Source organism: Malurus melanocephalus, unplaced genomic scaffold, assembly GCF_030028575.1.
Source record: "Malurus melanocephalus ecotype Western Australia unplaced genomic scaffold, MMel_1.1 scaffold_151, whole genome shotgun sequence".
NCBI classification, from domain to species: Eukaryota; Metazoa; Chordata; class Aves; order Passeriformes; family Maluridae; genus Malurus; species Malurus melanocephalus.
Genome location: NW_026623383.1, coordinates 317,440 through 336,722, shown reverse-complemented (window position 1 = coordinate 336,722; position 19,283 = coordinate 317,440). Strand labels below are relative to the sequence as shown.

Genomic DNA, 19,283 nt, shown 5'->3' with positions numbered 1-19,283 from the left:
AAATGACATGGAAACAGCTTCCCATGTAAGGGGCAGTATCATTCTAAAAGACTGTTATGCTTGTGTTAGGGAAAATAGAAGCTCAGTGGAGGAGTRAAGTTCTGTTCTTTTGCATTATTTTCAGGTTGATGAAATCATGATGACATTGAAACAGGCTTTCACTGTGGCTGCTGTGCAACAAACTTCCAAGGCACAACCCCAGCTCTGTGAAGGGTGTCCTATGCAAAGTTTGCATAAACTCTGTGAAAAGATAGAAGGTGAGGTTTAAAGGATTTTCTGGTTGAATATTTTTTCTTAAAGTTTCGTAGGGGAACAGTCTTATGTGTCAAAACCTAAGAAAATTAGTGCTTAGAAAGAGCTTGGGACTTGGGGTGGAAGCTGAAAGTGARTACTTTACTTGAGAGGAGTGTTTAACTTAACAAAAGTTAAGCTCCTTTGTTGTGTTTTAGTTGAATTTTTAAGAGCTATTTACAAGTTTAGACATTACTGTGTTGCAGCTTGTTCGGCTCTGTTAGCCCTGTAAATGCAGAAGATTGTAGATAAGGAACCTCTGAAGGATAGATGCTGCAATAGCTGTAACATTGTGTCCTATCAAATCCACTTAGAAACTGGCATTATGCTATCAGTAAGCATGCCCTGGACAGTGTGCTTTTAATATGGGTGTTTGTAGTGTTGATCTCTGCTCCTTCCTAAATGCAGAAATTAAAATTGGAGTTGTTGCTCAGAACAGAAGTTCGAGATATAAAAGGTCTCTTTACATTTCAGCAAATTTCACAGATTTTGTTCATGTAAGTGATGTTTAGGGTGAATAAAGCAGCAGCAGCTTGTCAGGTCACGTGACAGTGGCTTGTTGGACTAAAACCTGTTTAGTTTAATTTGATGAAACTGGAGAACTTCCAAAACTACTTCACTCTATTTTGGTTTTCAGCTATCTGTGATTTTTGGGAAGTTTTTTAAAGGCAAATCATACTTAATGCCTTCAATCATGCCATCTGGTTAATCGTATTGTCTTCTTCTGAAGGAGATATTCCATGATCAGAAACTGAAGTGCACAATACTGTTGGTTTGCTGTTTTTCCACAAAAAAAAGAGAGGAAAGGAATTAATCCAGGATGAGAACCGAAAAAATAATCTGAATGAAAGGGTAGTCTGCTTTAGACTGTCAATAAATGTTTTCATCAAGAGGCAAAGTAAGAACTTCACTGACATGCAATAAATGTACTCTTTTTCAGAAGAGACCACTGCACAGAAATTGGAGAAAATGAAAGGGAATTATATTTATACCATAAAAAAAATCCGAGCAGCACTGCATAAAACACCAGCAAAACAGTCTGCTGAAATGCAGTAGATTGTGGGTTTATTTTGTGTGATAATGGAATCTTCAGCTAAGAGTATAATCCTGGTCTGTGCTCAGTAAATCTCTCATTGCAGAGTTCATGTCCCTCATTTTAAAGACATGAGTTTAGTAGTAGCTTTAAATTAACCTAGAGTTCTTTCTAATGCCCTGTTATGAAATCATGGAATGGGTCAGCTCAAATAATTGACAGGCTTTGGCTTGTCAAATTGTGAGCATATTTATGTGATTAAATAATTCTGAAAAACTTGATCCTGTAATTTGTTCTTTTTTGTTTCTTTGGTAGGGTTGCACCCTTCTAAGACTAAACTAGAACTACAAAAGCATCTAACCACACTAAATAACCAGGAACAGGCCTCTGTTTTTGAAGAGGTTCAGGTAAGCTTTGTTTCCTAAAGATTTTAAAACAATTGTTTCTTTTTTATAACATCTGTGTGAAACACAAAAATTATTTTCATTTTTGGTGAATCATTCATTATTTTTATTTAATTGACTGTTAACCATTTTTTGCTTTAATATCAATAGCATTGTTTTTCTAGAGCTGTTAAAAATTTCTTTTGATGAAAATGACTGTTTTGCTCGCTTTTCTTCTCCTAATGCTCCTTGCTTTCACTGAGGATGTTACCTTCTCACTGAATAAAACTGGATACATTTTTTGTGGATGAAGGCAGTAACTTGCCTTGTGAGGGCATTCAGACTGTTAYTTTGACCAAAACAAATTGCTGTAACATTCACAGATTAGAAAATTCCTTGCTTAAAATTTATCTTAGATCTTAATTCTTGTCAAACTAACTAAAGAGGTTAAACTTTCTTTCTTCTTAATTAAATTTGTTTTAGGACAGAGGAAAGCATAGCTAGATTTGAAACAGATGATGTTCATTGTAAGAAGTGTCATTGGGATTGACATGTTGAAGATTAGGAAATTTCAGACTTTAAAAAAAACATAACATTTCCTTCCTCTCTTGAGTCATTTCAGTCGCTTTGTGTGTTTCCATGTGTCAGTTTATCACTCAGTACCAAATTTGGAAGTTATTCTGTGGGACCAATTCCATAAGCAAAGTAATTTCTTAGCATACAGCAGCTAGCAGCACTGGTGCCTTTTAGTATTCTGCATGCAGTCTAAAACTTCTAGTAGTCACAGGAAACTTTTAATTGCTTCTGGTGAGGATCTGCAAATGATTAACTTGGTAAATCTGAGGGTAAAGTACAAATCTCCTGCCCATCTTTCTCAGCTAACTTTTTCAGTTGGACAGCCTGGAATGCTGCATTCTTGCAGATCCATGTATTGTTACCATGCTTTGCATTTTTAGGTAACTGTCTTCCTGTGTTATTTTTATTAATCTAATGTGCTGTCTTGGCATTAACTAGTTCATACCGTATCCTCTGCATTGAAATGAAATTCTTTAATAAATGGTTTTAAAAATTTCTCTCACAATAATTCAGATCTAAATAAAATGCAGCACAGTCAAATATGTTAACCTTGTGCACTACGAGATCTGTGTCATTTCCCAAAAACTAAATATCCATTGGGAAGGGTTGTGAATCCTCTCTCTAGGACAGTACTCCACGTGCGCTCCCAACTCAGAACCACARGGGTTCAGTTTTCTTTATATCAAAAGAAAATTGCAAAAATATTTTTAAAACCTTTGTTTATTTGTGATAGTTTGGTATCTCTAYAGTTGTCCTTTGTCTTCTATAGATTCTGTCATGTATGAAGTGAGGTCAAGTGTTTCTCTGGCTGTATTGGTGCTTTGCCTGGGACACTGGTGTCCTCTGGTGGACTGGTGTAGTAGCATTAGCTAACTAAACTTGATCCTACATTGAGGATTTATTACAGTGAGAACTGAAAAGAGTAAATGTTTGATGTTATACGAATGTATGATTCCTTTGCTTGTGGTGTTTTCAATTACAGAAATTAAGACCACRAAATGAACAAAAAGAAAATGAGCTGGTTATCTCTGTTTTGAGAAACATGTATGAAGAAAAACAGAAGGACCATGTTCATGTTGGAGAAGCAAAACAGGTAAGTAATCATTCAATTTTAGGTCATGTAAAGGGGAACCCGGAAAAAAAATTTCATTCCATTTTTATATTGTTCCAAAGGCAAATTTCTATCACTARCAATTTGAAATGTCATGTTGTAAGCAGTGGTGAATAGTGGGTTTGCTTATGATTCATAGACTATTGTCATGTGCCAAAACAGATACCTGAGATTTTGAGGTCCCTGATACAGTCTGATTTCAGGCCTGGGAGACAGAGATGCAAACAAGGTAGACTACTAATTTGTTTGCTTGTTCTCACTGCAATGAAAATTCATTATATGTGAGAGAATGGATAATCAATTTGTGATTGCTCTCAGCTGCTCTGTGGCATTTGCTATCATTTGCTGTCCGTGTTGAGTCAGTGTAGTGACAGCACATTGGATTTGATCATTGATAAAGCCCATTGCATTTACTYGAGGCTGGAAGTTATTTCTTGTGTGCAAATGACCATCTGAAGTGGCCTTAAGATGAGGAGGATTGCTGCAGAAACAGCAACAGAGACTCTCATCCATGTTCAAAGAGATGAGCTACCTTTTATTCTCCATCAGGCTCCATCAGTGCTGTTTAACTGGCTATTTATACAGCACAGTTAAGGCTTTGCCAAAGACATTAGTGATTTTGGATGCCTTCATTTGTGACTACCGTGAGACAACTCAAGGAGGTTACCATTTAAAAAAGGGTTTCACCCATTCTCTGGAAACTTTCAGTTCCAATTATTCAGACAGTTTTAAAAGCCTTCACTRTTCTTCTACTGCTGGTTGGAAATTCCATTGTAATAACTGCTGTCAGCCCTTTGTGATATATACTAACAAATGAATATTTGGAGAGTAATTAGACTCAAGAAATTAGGAAAGTAGCAGCAAATCTACATTTACTGTATTTTCACTTCATTCATTTCTTCTGCTTTTATGGTTTTCTATCTGATTATTGACCACCATGAGTAAACAGAAAGAAGATTGTGTATTTCATTCTCTGATTTATTGTCTTGGGCATCTCTAATATGCTTCTAAGGAAATACGCTTCTAAGGAAAAAGCATTTCAGTTGTGCCATAAAAGGAAGAAACATCGCCTGAGGTTTTCTATTGTCATACCTGAAATATTTTTATTTGGTCTAATGCTGGCTGATGATCAAATAGTTGGCAGTCACAAACAGCTTGGAAATAGGGATATACAAAGCAAGATAAAAYCTTAGTATGTCTTCAGCGTGATTTGAAAATTTATACAGCCTGCTGCAATGTTTGCTCAGCTCCTGAAACCAAATTGGTTGATCTGATGCTTGCAAAGATGACAGCGCTCTACCAACAGACTTCAACTCAGTCTATCATTTGTCTCAGCATAACRTTTTATATTTACTCTGAAATACATCTCCAGACCTGTGTAATAGCAGATACCTTTGAACACATACTGTTACTTGTCTTAGCAATCATTAACKCATGACACCCTGATGTCCCTGTTCCTTTCCGTTCTGCACATTAACTTCCATGCTTTTCAGTGCCTTTTTAAAAAGATATATTTAAAACAGGGGAGAAAAAAATTAAGTGTGATACTATTACATGGATCTTGTTTAACAAAACCACTTCAAAATAAATCTAAGATTCATAAGAATCTAATGGCAAGCAGCATCTGATTTATCCTTGGAGAGTAACATGAGGGAAGGTGTTGTGSTTTAGAAATGGGACTCGCCCATTCCATGTCCCCACTAAGGCTCTCCAAGCCAGGCAGCTGCTGGGGTGGGGCGGAGAGGACAAATGGAGGCACAAAAGGCAAAGATCACAGGTTGAGATAAGAACAGCTCACTGGAAACAGCAATGAGGTAAGAAAATAACCAGTAATAGCAACAATACCAGTCACAGAGGGTACAAGAAAAGAAATTCACACAGAACACACACCACCACCCCGCCCCAATAATGGACAGTACAGGAAGGCTCCCTCCTACCATGTTATTTTGACTGGAAGGAGCTCTTCTCCCTGGAAGAGAGACTCTTTCCCCCCACCTCCAGCAATGACAAATGGTATAAAATATCCTCCTGGCCCTGGCCATGCCTCTTCCTGGCTACTGCAAAAATTAACCTTKTGCTGGTGTAATTGGGATAGAAGACAAAAAGAAAATACAGGAGCCTGTAACTTTGTCATACTGGAAATAGGATGCTTTAAAATTATATCTAGGCAGGACTGTTTGGTGATGGTGATAATATACCATTCAGCTGCCCATGTACTAGTAACTGCACAGATCAAGCATTCAGATCTCTGAAATTAGGGACAAGTAGAAAAGTCTGTTTTTCCTGTCAGCTTCAAGATGAACCCCCCAAATAGCTTTGAAAACTTAGCGCTGATTTCTACTGCAGATGTTGGGTTTGGATGGTAATATATGCGTCATAATACCATTTTTCTATTCGCTGCATTAGTCTTCACCAGCACTAAAAGTGGACTGAAATACTTATTTAATAAGCARAACTCTCAATTGACTGTKAGCTTTAAGGTGGAAATGTTTCTACTGGTGAATTATATAGAAGGGTTAGATGGTTATATGTCTTCCTGGCCCTTAGAAAGACCCATTTTAATATAATGGAGAAAGTTGAGAGTTCCTGTTAAAGGTGAGATTTTGATTAATTTCCTGGYTGAAKAAAAACAAATCAATCAGAAATGTCTAATCTGTTRCACTTAAACATTTAGAATTTGTACAATTCTACATTCTAAAGAAAATTTGCCAACAGAGCCATAAATCCCTATTAAAATGGCAATTCTTCTGAAGCATGCTARCTCACTCAACACATTACCTTTAAGAGATTTCCTGTTCTTATGKTAGGATAGTTTGTTAAACTTCAGTACAAGTATTAGAGAAAAAGGCATGAGAAGCTGAGAACACCAGGAAAAAGTATTGATTCAGGTTCCTGAAGACTTCAGACTTCACTGAGATTTTTCTCCATGCTGTTGAGTATTTTGCATTTCTGTTTTTAAACACTTGCAGGTTTCACAACCTCCTGCTGAGAATGCTGTAAATGAGGTGTCCAGCAGTGCTCCGAGATTCAGATTAGACATGTTAAAGAACAAGGCAAAAAGGTCTCTTACAGAATCTTTTGAAAGTATTTTATCACGTGTAAGTATCTTTGTGTTTATTGGCTTTGAAATAATGTCATTGCTYTGTTTATTTAAGTGATAGAGAAGTCTTATTTGTTATTGTTCTCCGCTGTAATCCAAAGGTTATTAAAGTCACAGTGACAAAAATATTTAAATGTGCATTTTAGAAGACAAAAAAAACAAGGCTTTGRTRGAGAGAATACCAAGTCCTGGATGAWGTGAATTAATTCCTAGATGAGAAAATGTGTATATAGGCATTTAAAAAAAATAATATGAAGTTGAACATAAGGACTTATGAAAAGCAACAATTGTTTTATTTCTCTTTYGGATTTAGAAAATCAAAACAGTAAATATAATTGTTAACTTTATGTAGAAGGAAACTATTAAGGAACTGACTAAGCATTTCTAATGAGATGTGTTTATTAGTGACACGGAACTGATGCATAGTGGGATATCAGAACTTTTAAATGCTGTAGATTATTTGAAGATGAGGAATGTAAAGAATGGCATTAAGAACATGAAGGCATTTATGCAATGTTTCATCAGGTAAAATTCTCTGTAGATAGTGTCTAGAAATCTTGATTAGTGGAAAAAACTTGAGCTTCTGTGTGATGGTGATTCTTTTCCAACCTAGYTAATTCTGTGAAATTAATCTGTTAATTAATTCTGTAATTCTGTGAAAATGTTTATTCTGAACAGATCACTGAAATTAGCYGCTGAAAGTAAAAAGTAGTGGTTCAAAATTAAATCAGATGTCAAGTTTAATCACTATTTAAACCTACGGATGTCTTCTCATTCAAATATACTTCGTTTTGTACCTCATGAGAAAGGTCTGAGAGAAATAGTAGGAGACCTGGAAAAACTGCTGCTTAGCAAAGGATTTAAAAAATCAGACCACCTTCCTTAAGAAAAGACTTGTGGCAGAATGCCAAAGAACAAATGTTCAGCATCAGAAATTGGACATTCCCATTTTTAGACAACAAAAAGTTACATTGAAGCAGTATCTAGAGCAATTTATTGGTTTGTAGACAAGCAACTAGTAGTGACAAAACTAGGTTTTCCAAACTTGTTTCAGACATCACATCTAACACATTCTCTTAAGACAAATATTAACAAAAGCTTGGTCTTGCTGTTATACCTATAGAAACGATTTTTAGTTCAGTGTCTYTTCTTGTTACTTTCCAGACAGCATTTCTAGAATTCACACCTATAAAATCCTCCTGTGGCTGTGCTYGGGATATGAAGCATAATGTTAGTGTCATTACATTAACTGTAGTACTGTTCTGATTTTTTCCAGTTTGTCCTGACTGGTGTAAGCTGCCCTCACATAAGCACAGCATTTTCACTGTCATTGCTGTTTTGAGGAAGTTCTTGATTTTGATCACATCTGAAGCCAGAAGTTTTGGCTGAACTTCAAAGAGAGATAGTCACTGTTGTGAATAATGATAACACTTTATATTTTACCTGGAATAAAACTTCGAAGAGAACATGTGCTTTAACTTCAGAACACTAAAGAAGGATACCATTTAAAGTTAGGAAGATACAAGTTCCATAATTGTGTTAGCACATAAGAATCCATCAGTAGGTTTCTTGATGTTTTTTTATTTGGTTACTTAAAAACATTACTCAAACAAATGATACAACGTAGTATTGACAGATTATACAGWAATATTTATGCTGATTTGTAGGCACTGAAATGATAATACCAGAAATTGTTTTGCTGTGTATTTATCTTACATGAGTTTAGTCCTTTGTAATAGAGTTCCTTTTAATTTCTCTGTATCATTGTAAGTCCCTAATACAGAAAGTGCTCTAAGAGTACTTACAGTGTGTGTGAAATATGTGATTGTATACATATTATGGAAAGMACATCATTGCCCGTGAGAATTCCTTAATTCTGCAGGATCCTTTAAATTGTCAGAGACTGTCCTGAATGAAGCTTCTGTTTCCCATAAGGAAAAAGGGTAATTTTAGTCATTTCAGGAAATTTAATTGGATACTGTCTTTGAAAATTACAGACCCTGACTATGCTATGCAAATCTCTTTGGTATATCCCATATATAATAATYTTAACTGCTGCTGTGCTTTATCTCTACAGGGCAGTAAAGCCAGAGGTCCATTGGACAGTTCTGGTTCTGTGGATTTGGACAGCTCCATGTCCAGTACSTTAAGCAGCACAAATAAAGTAAGTAAAACCTAGGGTAATTCTATATATTTAGACACTTCAAAAAATATTYCCTGCAGCAACTAATTAAGTATGAAATATGGTCAAGTGAGAAATGTTTCAAGTTGCTTTCAGGCCTTTCATTCTGTTCCCTGTGTTATAAACCAGAGAAGTGCTGTTGAAATAGAAATGGCTTGTTCTGTATAGAGCATATATTTTGTATGAATGTGTGTCTGTATATGTGAAATTAAATATTATACATCATCTGAATTTTACAACCGTGTGCAGTAAAACAAGTTCTATAATGACCATGCTGCTGATCCTAAAYTGGCTGGTTTTAGCCCTGAAAGTTCATACAATAAATGCAGGATTATATTCATAAGAAACATTTAACTAAAGCAAGAAGTAGACTATCTTTCCTGTTTGTGTGGTTCGAAAGCTTTCAGTCTGTATAAAACAATACAAACAGCATACAACAGGCTGATCTTCTTCCCTGGAGGCAGCATAGCACTGTGCAGGCTTGGATATATAGTTATTGATTGTGCTGTAGTGCCTGCTCAGCTGCAGACTCCTGACTTCATGTAATCAAGGGTCTGCTCTTTCTGCTTATRTTTTTGAAAGATGTGGTGATTCTGCAGGAAACACACAAGGTGAGGAATAAAGAAAATGCATGGCTTGGGATTGAAAYAGGCATCTAGTCATAGGCTTAAGTTCTTTGTGTGAGTCTGCAGGTGGACAAGAGGAATGTGATATGGATAGATGGGGTGCTAAAGATACAGTMCTTTGCAATGCCACCCTTTTCACTGTTAGCCAAACCTGACCCTTTTTCTCTGACCCTGTGTCTTCTGAGTTGTATTCAACATACTATAAAATACAATTGCTCTTAAAATCACTCAAAATTTTCTCTGCAAAATAGCCTCTGCTTTGTTGGCCTAAGTGATGAATAAAAAAGGCATGAAACATCAAACATCTTTCTTTGAGCTAGCTTAATAAAAATGTGCTCATTTGAAGCAGGTCTCTGTGGGATGTGAATAATGACATGGCGCTGCAATCTCTAAGAGGATTTTGAACCCACATATTGATAACCTTATTTCTTGCACTGCTAGGAGCCACCGTTGTGTGAAAAGGAGAAAGACAGTCTTCCTACACCTCCTGCAGAAAATGCTGTCAAGAGCAGTGGATCAGTGGGTGATCTCTGCAGTGACACAGAGGATTCCTCTCTTGAGCATTCTGTTACGTTGCCTCAGCAGAGCTTTCGAAGGCGAGCAAACACACTCAGTCATTTACCAACGGAGAGCCAGGAGTCTCTGGGACCTGTTGAAACATCACCATCTCTTCCTCAGAGGAAACTTATGAGGTATCACTCAGTGAGCACAGAGACTCCTCACAAAAGAAAGTAAGACTTACTGAAAGCAGGCTATGATTTTGTTTGTTGAGGGYATATTTGGGGATGATGATTGCATACCAGATATGCCCTCTTAACGGATAAGAGATGTGTTGCAGCAGTGTGTCCCTCACTCCCTGGAGGTCTGTAGGTATTCTCTCTAAAAGTCCTGTGTTCTCTCTTTAGCCCTAAGTGCTCCGCAGGGAAGAGGAGACATGAYGTGTGGTTCTGCAGTATATGTCACAAAACTACTTGTAAGCACAACATAGGATTCCTCCTAAGGGATTCAGTTATATTTGTCCAAGCAATAATTTTTGTTGTTTTGATATATGAGCAGTATAAATAAATGCTATTTCTTGTTTTCTGTTTACAGAGAAAAACCCAATACCTCTGTGATCCTGAAAACCTTACTAYTTGGTGAATTCATATGTGACTTTGAAATAGCACACGGAAGTGACATAAAGTACTTAGTTRTTGGTAGAGGTGGGGCTCCTGTCTAGCTTTTCAGTGAGCCTATCTAGATTTTACTCACAAAAACAAACTTCTACTTGCCTTCATCTGAATATTCTTCAAGCTGTCCTCTTCCAAAGGTCTGCCTCTGCATCTCTAGTCCCTTCTTAACTTTATGGCAGTCTTCTCATATCCTTCCATCTGGATTTTTCCCATTACTATGGAAACACTTCTGTCCACAGGCTTCTGTTTTGCTGCCCAAAGTGCTCGTTTACACAAATTAGTAGGGAATCTCCATGTGCTCCAGCTATTTTTTTCCTGCAGSAGGCAGAGCAGTAAACAAACATGGCTGAAATGAATGATGACAATAAAAAAAAGAGAATTAYAGGATTTGGAAGGAAACATAACTTGGGTTGCCTTTTTGTCCATTTTTTTGAACCTTTTTAATTCTAAAGTGCTACAATATTTTTGTGGTGCAACTTAGGACTTGATGATGGTCTGTTGCTATCACAAGAACTGCCCTGGCATTTGTAGCTGCTTTTTCAATCAGTTATTATCTTACCATTGGAATGCAGCTAGTAAATTAAGTGTATTTTTTATTTCCTTGGTTATTTCTGTTTGCRTTTGGTCATGTAATTTTTAGTAAGACCTGAGTGTGCTTACTCCTTTATGTAGCTCAAACCCAAAAGAAATCCCCGTTGCTTCCATTTCATAGCAACGTACAGAAACAGAGGAAGTGTAAAACTTACTCATCAGGTATACTTAAAGTTCTCAAAAATCATGGGAATTATAAACTTTAAACAAGTCCTGTTTTATGAGTGTTTTTGAGCAGCTCACGTCAATTCAAAAATTGTTTTCAAAGTAGAACTAAATTCAGTTCATCCTTTAGCACTGCTCTTCTCATTCATTGGAACTCTTGATCATATGCCTGACTTTATCGTAGAAATCAGTGGGAAGCACATATAAGGAAAAAGAAATGGGGGTGTTAGTGCCATTTTTTGGTGAGTTTTAATTTAGTCATATTCTGAAATGCCTTGCCAAAGCCTGTAAATGTGTATTTGGGACTTTGCTGATTGGGTTAAAAAATGCTTGTGTTCTTAAAGTTACTACATTAACTGTAAAAACCATAGGAAATGTCTCATTTACATATGCCAGCTCCCTTTCAGAGATTAGAGAAGGGATTTCATTTTTTTTTTCCTTCCTTTTCTTTCTTACTGTTTTGCTTTCTGTGCTGCCTCAACTCCATCACTCTGGTTGGATTGCCACTATATGGTTTGAACGAATCTGTCGACGAATCTCAAAGTTCTTCTGGTCAACTTGCACGTTCTCCTACTCTARCTCGTCTTAATCCCTCGGCCTCTTCACCCAACTTTTTAAAATATCTAAGGCATAATTCAAGTGGAGAACAAAGTGGGCATTTTGCACAAAAAAGGTGAGCTACCACCTGCAAATAGTTGGGGGTAGGGTTTGTTTTCCTGTGTCATAAATCTAAAGCTCTATAGTGTAAAAAACTAAAGTAATTTAATATGGACCAAAGGGGTTAGATTTTTATGGGAGAGGGAACTCTTTAACTGCTCCACTACTGAATGTAGAGCTAGTACTTGGATTATTTATTTAATCAATAGAATTCTTTCAGAGCCAGTTGTTCCAAAGTAATTTGTTGTTATGCAGCAGACAGCAGCACTCCTTAAATTGTGTGAGGGATAAGTTTCCAAGAACCTGTGGGCTCACTCTGGCCTTTCTGAARCATTTGGTTCTGTCCTTTGTTCATGGTAACACCAAAATATATTATTATTCCTTTCTATCTGACATTAAAGGCAAATTGACCAAGTTAACTAAATGGGGCAAGAGCTAGCAATAGAAAAAACCCACAACATACAACCCCAACACCATCCCCACTCCTCACAAAACAAAAACCCAGGAACAAACAAAAACCCCAACCCATCAATACATCATTTATCTAGGTTGCTTGCAGTAGTATCAAATTATATTTTTCCACGCCTCCTTTCTTAGAATTAAAGTACATATAGAGAGTATTGAAAAAAKGACATTAACATTTTGTTCCCCTGAGAACCTGAAACTAAGTAGCTCCCTAAAAATATTGACCTGTGAAACTATTTCTTAACCCCTTGAGGTAAAACTGCTTATTTTAGCTCTAAAGGCTAATGAGACCAAATGTCCTCAGAAGCAMTGTCAACTGGCCATTGGCAAGCAGTTTTTATTGCTGTTTATTATCTGTTTTTGTTCTTTCATGGGAAAGTTTCCTGTTTCTCCAAGGTGCTGATTTTTCTACACCAGTTGAGAAAATACTCAACTGAGRATGCTGTTTCATGAGTTTCTTCAGTTATATTTGCTGAGTATCAGCTAGGATCTCTTAATTCAGCTGTATCTCAGAAGTATGACACAGCTCAGGGCAGGAAATCGAGTCTGTAGTATCCACTCTTCAGTTTAATAAGACTTAATTGAATTCTGAAGGTTAATTCTCAAAAACGAATTTTTCCAAATGGATTTGGTAATGATTCTGTACAGTCAGTTGCAACTTCTCCTTCCCTTTCCCCATCATTAAGGATATACCATATTGAACTTCTAAGCAACAAGTCTGAAAATGGAAATCGATAGGGATGTCAGATGGGTTAATGAGTTGAAATCTATACAGTTGAGCTTCCCAGTTCTGTAAGTGGAATTACCATGTAATTGTGATGGATTTACATGTGATTGTAAGTGAATCCTGTTTGTAGGACACACCATGCTACAGCCTTATCTTCTTTATCACACTACCAGCTACTAAAGAACCTGCTTCGTTTAATGCTAGTGATTATCCCAGAGTATTCTGCCCCTGCCCCCTCATTCACATCTTCATGAAACAGCACTGAGTACCATCCACATACATGTTACAGTTTATCAGAAACAGTTCTTTCTTTAAATTACTTTTTCAGGAGTACATTCTCCTACTCATGTGGTTTTCTGTACTCTTTTGAGAAAAGGTCTTTTAGTATCATCAGTCAAGTAGTTTTTTTATATTTTCACCTGATTAAAAGCTTTTCATTATCTGAGTTGTTTTCACTTCCTTCAATTMACCTTTTTCTGAGGATGTTTCAGACTTGTTATTTTAAAAGACAAGCAGAATTATGTTGGCCAGAAGACTATTGATGAAATTTGGTTAGCGCTCCTGTCTGTTGCATAGAGGGACAATCCTGAATGATCAGTCAGAAGGGTCAACTTTTAACTTAGAAGTTCCTAGTTTGACTGAATAAAACCCTGTTAATGCTTTACAAAATGTTTTTTTCCAAAGCCTTATTTTTCATTTGCCAGCACAATGATTGTCAATGTCACCTTTTCMTAACCTTTACCCCCAAACTTAGTCWGGCATTGAAACTGATACTTAAGAAAATGTGAAAATGTGTCCGTGTGACATGGGATCTTATTAGATTAAAAGAATTTATTTGTAACATGCACTAAAAATCTTGGAATGGAGCAAAGAATAATAATTTTTCTACAAGTGCATTTGTATACACTGGAACATTTTAGTTTGCCCAAACAAATATGTATTTCAAGGGAGGACTTTGTTAGCACTTTTAGTTTTAACTTTGGTTTCCTTGATATTCAGACCTTCTAGATTTAGCTGCTTTTTGTTTGAAACATAGGAATGTGTATTATTTTTATTCTGTTGGTTTAYACTTCTTTGTTCTAAACTATACTTTTCCCAACTGCACTCTCAGCATCTCCTACCGTACTGCCTTAAGGAAAAAGCTTCATTCTTCCTCTTCTGTGCCAAATTTCTTAAAATTTCTGGCTCCTGTAGATGAAAATAACACCTCTGACTTTAGGAGCACAAGGTAGGGTTCTCTCTTAAAGCCTGGAGGTAAAACTGTATTTTCAAAGATTTCTTTGTCTGAAATATTTCAAATGGTTCTTGCACTTGGAAAACCTGATTTGTGTAACAGTTCACTTGTGTGTATTCTGCATGTAATTGTTGTCAAAAGGATGAAGCTATCCCAAACTATTCTCCCATTAAAATTGCAGATCTTAGCCTTAGCCATTTTTAATGTTGCAAAGGTCATGCAACTTCTGTCTGTGTACTTCTGTGATTATTCCTGATAGAGTTTTCATTAAGAGAATATATGGTTCATCCAAAGCAATGTCAGTATCCTTAAATTGGAAGGAGAGGATGACCTGTAAAATGTTCCTTCTTGTTGCTGCCAGAACTATCTGAATTCCCTTTCAGCTTCTGCAAAGATTCATRTAACCATTTAACCAATGGCTGGAATAAAGTAGTGAATAGTTCAGAGTTCTAACAGGGGAAGGTTATTAGCAGGATTTTTAATAGAAAAATAGCATTGTTCTTCAATATTTCATTTTGTATTCTGTATAAAACTTCTGTATGGCTTGTGTGGATGACATCAAAGGACTAATATCCAAGGTTCCTGGATGCTGTTCCCAACTTTGTTGCATATTTCAGAGGTAGACTTGCTAACACAAAGGTTAAAAGTTTTTCTCCCAGTCTGTGTTGGAGGGAATATATTGCATACCCAGTTCACAGAAGATTGGAAGTTTAGRTGTTTATAAAGCTCCTTGATGTGTAAAAGACATCAGCAAGTCTTGTGTCTTCTAYGAGTAATTGCTAGGTTTGGTGGATGGCATGTAAATAGTGTAATGGTAAAGCTGCATTGTTCAGTATGTGTTTAATATGATTAATATACTACTGCAATGAAAACTGAAAATTAATTAAAACTGAGAGAGTAGACTGCACAGAGCTGCCAGCTCCTGTTTGTGAACGTCAGTGCTGCTTGCAGCCATGTATGAGCCTCTGCCACAAAGCAAGTTTCACCTTCCTGACACCGAGAGCTTGCCCCAGCATGTGCACAGCACACTGCACTCCCTTGGTGATGGCTCATGTATTCACTGAAGACTGTGTCACTGTTTCTGCAGATCCAGGTCACCTCCTCACAAATTGCTCTGTGTTCTGCAATTTTAGTGACTACGAATCCAAACACGGCCAGCAGGACTTTGATGGGGACAGCCCTGTAAGGACTCGAAGGCATTCATGGAGGCAACAGATATTCCTGCGAGTGGCAACTCCTCAGAAGGCATGTGACTCTCCCAGCAGATATGATGGTAAAGTCTGGGCTTGTTGGCTTCCATGAGCTTATTGGTATATGTAGTGTGTGAAGTGTGAATCATTGTGTCTACCAAGGGGACATTTTGCTGATGTTCTGTTTGCCCTGTCATTACAGTTTACCACCTACTTTTTGGTCATACCAAGCTCATTAGCTGTTGAGTTTTTACCTTTCAGCTTCATATATAACATTGTTCCTATTGTGTCATGTTAATTAGCCAGAGAAGAAATTATTTTTATGTGTACTATTTTAATGAGTTCTGCAGGAAAAAAAAGTGTCAATAGGCATTGCACTGAAGAAAAGATGATGCCTCTATTTYATCCCTCTGTGTTGGAGTATAGAACTATGAACTAGAATACCAACAGCAATTACGTTTCTTTTATGATCTCAGTTGAGTTCTGTAGTTCATACTTGGTCCTCATGTATGCTGCTTCAGTCTGTGACATTTGCCACTTGAGTCATAGTTACCCACTGTTCCCATAATTATTTTGTGAAGAAGCTGAAAACCACAGACTAGAAGAAAATCACTGCGTGTAAGCATGGAAGTGCCTCATTCTGTGCATCTACTTTATGTAAGCGAGATAGTATAGCACGTGCTGGGGCCAAAAATACCTGAGAAAGTTCTCTGGTTAAGGGTCTCTAGCTCACTTGAAATTTGAATTTCACAGCTTTGTAAGCTATAACTTCTGACTTATCTCTAAGGCCATTGTATAAGCAATAAGAAAAAGTGTAAGGAAACAGAGCATTATAGGACATGCACAAAGGAACAGTGCATTATAGTAAATAAATAGTAAATAGTAAAAAATAACCCTCCTAATGTCACTGAGAGGTTTTTCTTGCATCTTATAGTAAGACTTTGATTGCCTGAAGTAGGTACACAACAGAAGTGTTTCTGTCATTAATGAACTGCTTGCAGTGTAATTTGACTGACAGTGAGGTAAGCTGCAGATGGGCACAGTTGCCTCTCAAATTTRGTGCACTTCAAAGTGAAATGATCTCAGGAGCATTTTGTGCAAACATACTTGTGAAATGCTCTGTTGTACTTACAGGCATGTAAAGGACTGTTCTGAGAAACTACTGGTTTTACAGGTTGGATGCATCTCTTTGTGACTGGAAATAGTTTTACTTGTTTTTGAAAACCACAAAACCTTCCCCTATTAAATAAGAAAATAAAATCCATTTGAATTGCCTACCCAAGCATTTCCTCTGAGCCATAATAGCTGCAAGATACAATCTTAACAACCTACAGCTGGGTAAGCAAAATACTTGGAGAAAAACGTGTGACCAAAGTGGAAAACAGGATGTGCTATTAATAGGAGTAGCAATTTAAAATATTTGGCCTTTTTTCTTCATTCATCTTCTTTTTTTTGTGTTCATTTCAGTGTACATACTCAATTTGTGAACAGAAGAAAACTCAGAGTCAGGGTTTTTTTATTATTTAGAGTAAATACTGAGGTTTTCTGTTTGGACTTTTTTGCATCTCCTGGAACATTTCTGTCAGTGAAGGATACTTCTTATCCAGTCCCTGTAGCCTTAAAGAGAGCTGCTGTGCAGATGATCTTACATTGGACTCACCACCATCGTTAACTAAGTAACCTCTCTAGCTCCAAAGTAAATGAATGACTACCTGTCATTCATTCATCRTCTTATTTTTCTTTCATATTCTTTTTTTTTTTGAGTCTTTCTTACTCGTTTTAGACTGATTTCTTTTGATTTGTACAAACACCTGATGTATCACCAAAAGTCCAATTGCAGCCAAACTGGACAGAGGGCAAAGAAGGTTTTAAAGATAACATGGTTTGTCATGTTCTGCAAAAGTAAGCATGAAGGGGTGGAAGTGAGGGAACATGTGTGATTTATGGGTTTCCCTTTATAGGCTCTGACTCTGCTAACYGATTTCTCCCTTCAGGTGCCATGGCCAAAACCCTACTTCAGGGTACTGTGCAGGAGAGGAGTAAGGAAAAAACAGGGAAGGGGTGTGTTTGAAAGGTAGTAAGTCAGTCAGCCAAGAGACCCAGATGTCTGCGACTCAGAGATGATATAATTTTTCAAGTTTAGCYTAGGCTGCTGTACTAAACTTTGTATTAAATGTAAAATCCACCAGGGTGCCTGAACTGTGCATTGCTTTAACCACCTGTGGGCAGCCATTGTCAACAAAATAAAGCTGCTCTGAGGCTGTAATTTCTCTGGGTTATAATGAGTAAATTGCACATAAGAATGTAGAAGCTGTCACAAGAACTAGAGACAACTTTAAGTTTTTTACTCACAAAAAACCTAGGCCCTGGCATTTGKGATTATGTTTGTATGGGCAGGTGGTGAGCTGAATCTCAAGATGCATCATGTCCATTGCTGCYTTCTATGTGGTTAACCCAGCAGGGTATGAAGGTGTATTTACTAAAAGCTTTCAGAGAAACCCAAAAACCCAGCCAACCCTTACATAGCTTTTGCAGAATTTTTGATCTTACTCTTTTGAGGTATTGGGGTTGAGAATCAAATCTAATACCCTGAGTTGCCGCMTAAAGCTTGAACAGCTTAAATAGCACTGAGTCCCACTGTCTTGCACTTCTGGATCTTTTAATTCTTTAGGAAGTGCTCATAAATAGTTTGAGCTAAAACTTCATTTTCTGTAGCACAGGTGGAGCAAAATGGTTGCATCATGAATTACCAGGCAGGAAGCCCACTGTTTCTATTGCAGACACCATTATTTAAAAGGAATTACTAYACATGAAGGAGGGTGTTCAGTCCAAAATCAGTAGAAGAAAAATACTGCAAATAGGTAGCTGGGAAACATTTTTTTCTTGCCAGTTGAGATTCCTGCCTTGCCTAATGATTGGACTAATGTGACCACGCTCAGCAAGGTGAGCACTCTGAGATAACACAAAGCCTTGTACAGAGACAGTTACTTTTTGTTGTTGTGGGAGCAATGTACAGGCCCTTTTCCAGCCACCTCCTGCTTGCTGGTGCTGACACTTTCCCCTTCTCCCACTATTTTTCCCTGCTTCTTTTTACTTTACAATGAAACACACCAGAGAACTATTCTGCAGTTTGCTGCCTGACAGGAGAGCCAGGTGATCCCTCCTGAGCCTGAAGATGAGGCTGATCTCCAGTTTGAAGATGTAGAAGGAATTTTCTGCGTGGGTAAAATCATTTGTAGAGACTTTTAATACTTAGGAGCTGGTAGCTGGAGGATGGAGTGTTGAATTATGCTGTTGTAGCAAGCTACAGTTGAAATTATCCAGCGTCAAMTCCTGCTGTTAGCTGCCTCCCCTGGAAAGGATGTGACGCTGCAAGTGGTGTGGAGCACCAGGGGGCAGCGTTTCTCCCACTGCCACCTTCAGACACACTCAGTGTCACATCCTCAGATTTTTTAAATTGTTTATTTGTGGGAGTTAATGAGTGTTGAATCCTGCAAAGTGGAGAGATGAAAAAAGGGAAGCAGAGGCCTTCAAAATGGATCACACTTTGCTCRGTTATAATACTTCATTTATTTTGAAAGGAAGTTTTTATTATTCTCTCTTTCTAAAGCTCTGTCTCTCTTACTCAGTCTTAAACATTCTAAGTAATAAATATGTTTCTTCAGTTATTTGATTTTTACCTTTATGCCTCCCCACCCTGCTTGCAGACAGATATTCCTACTTTTGTAGCATCACTGAAGAGTCACATAATTTTGTCTATGCAAATGGTCTAGGACTCTT

The 19,283-nt window shown here is 37.3% G+C and overlaps 1 protein-coding gene across 6 annotated transcripts in view; it reads left to right on the top strand.

Annotated features, from left to right (window-relative positions):
- Nucleotides 1-19,283, top strand: part of TBC1D1 (TBC1 domain family member 1) — a 101,255-nt gene that overhangs the window by 53,201 nt on the left and 28,771 nt on the right. For 2 of the 6 annotated variants that reach the window (XM_057371658.1, XM_057371664.1), the window contains 9 exons: nucleotides 125-257; nucleotides 1,640-1,731; nucleotides 3,266-3,376; nucleotides 6,364-6,492; nucleotides 8,572-8,658; nucleotides 9,744-10,033; nucleotides 11,775-11,903; nucleotides 14,191-14,307; nucleotides 15,447-15,586. In XM_057371658.1, coding sequence (XP_057227641.1) covers nucleotides 125-257; nucleotides 1,640-1,731; nucleotides 3,266-3,376; nucleotides 6,364-6,492; nucleotides 8,572-8,658; nucleotides 9,744-10,033; nucleotides 11,775-11,903; nucleotides 14,191-14,307; nucleotides 15,447-15,586 — 1,228 coding nt within the window. The remainder of the gene's footprint in view (nucleotides 1-124; nucleotides 258-1,639; nucleotides 1,732-3,265; nucleotides 3,377-6,363; nucleotides 6,493-8,571; nucleotides 8,659-9,743; nucleotides 10,034-11,774; nucleotides 11,904-14,190; nucleotides 14,308-15,446; nucleotides 15,587-19,283) is intronic. The other 4 variants (XM_057371659.1, XM_057371660.1, XM_057371663.1 and 1 more) reach the window with 4 other exon arrangements.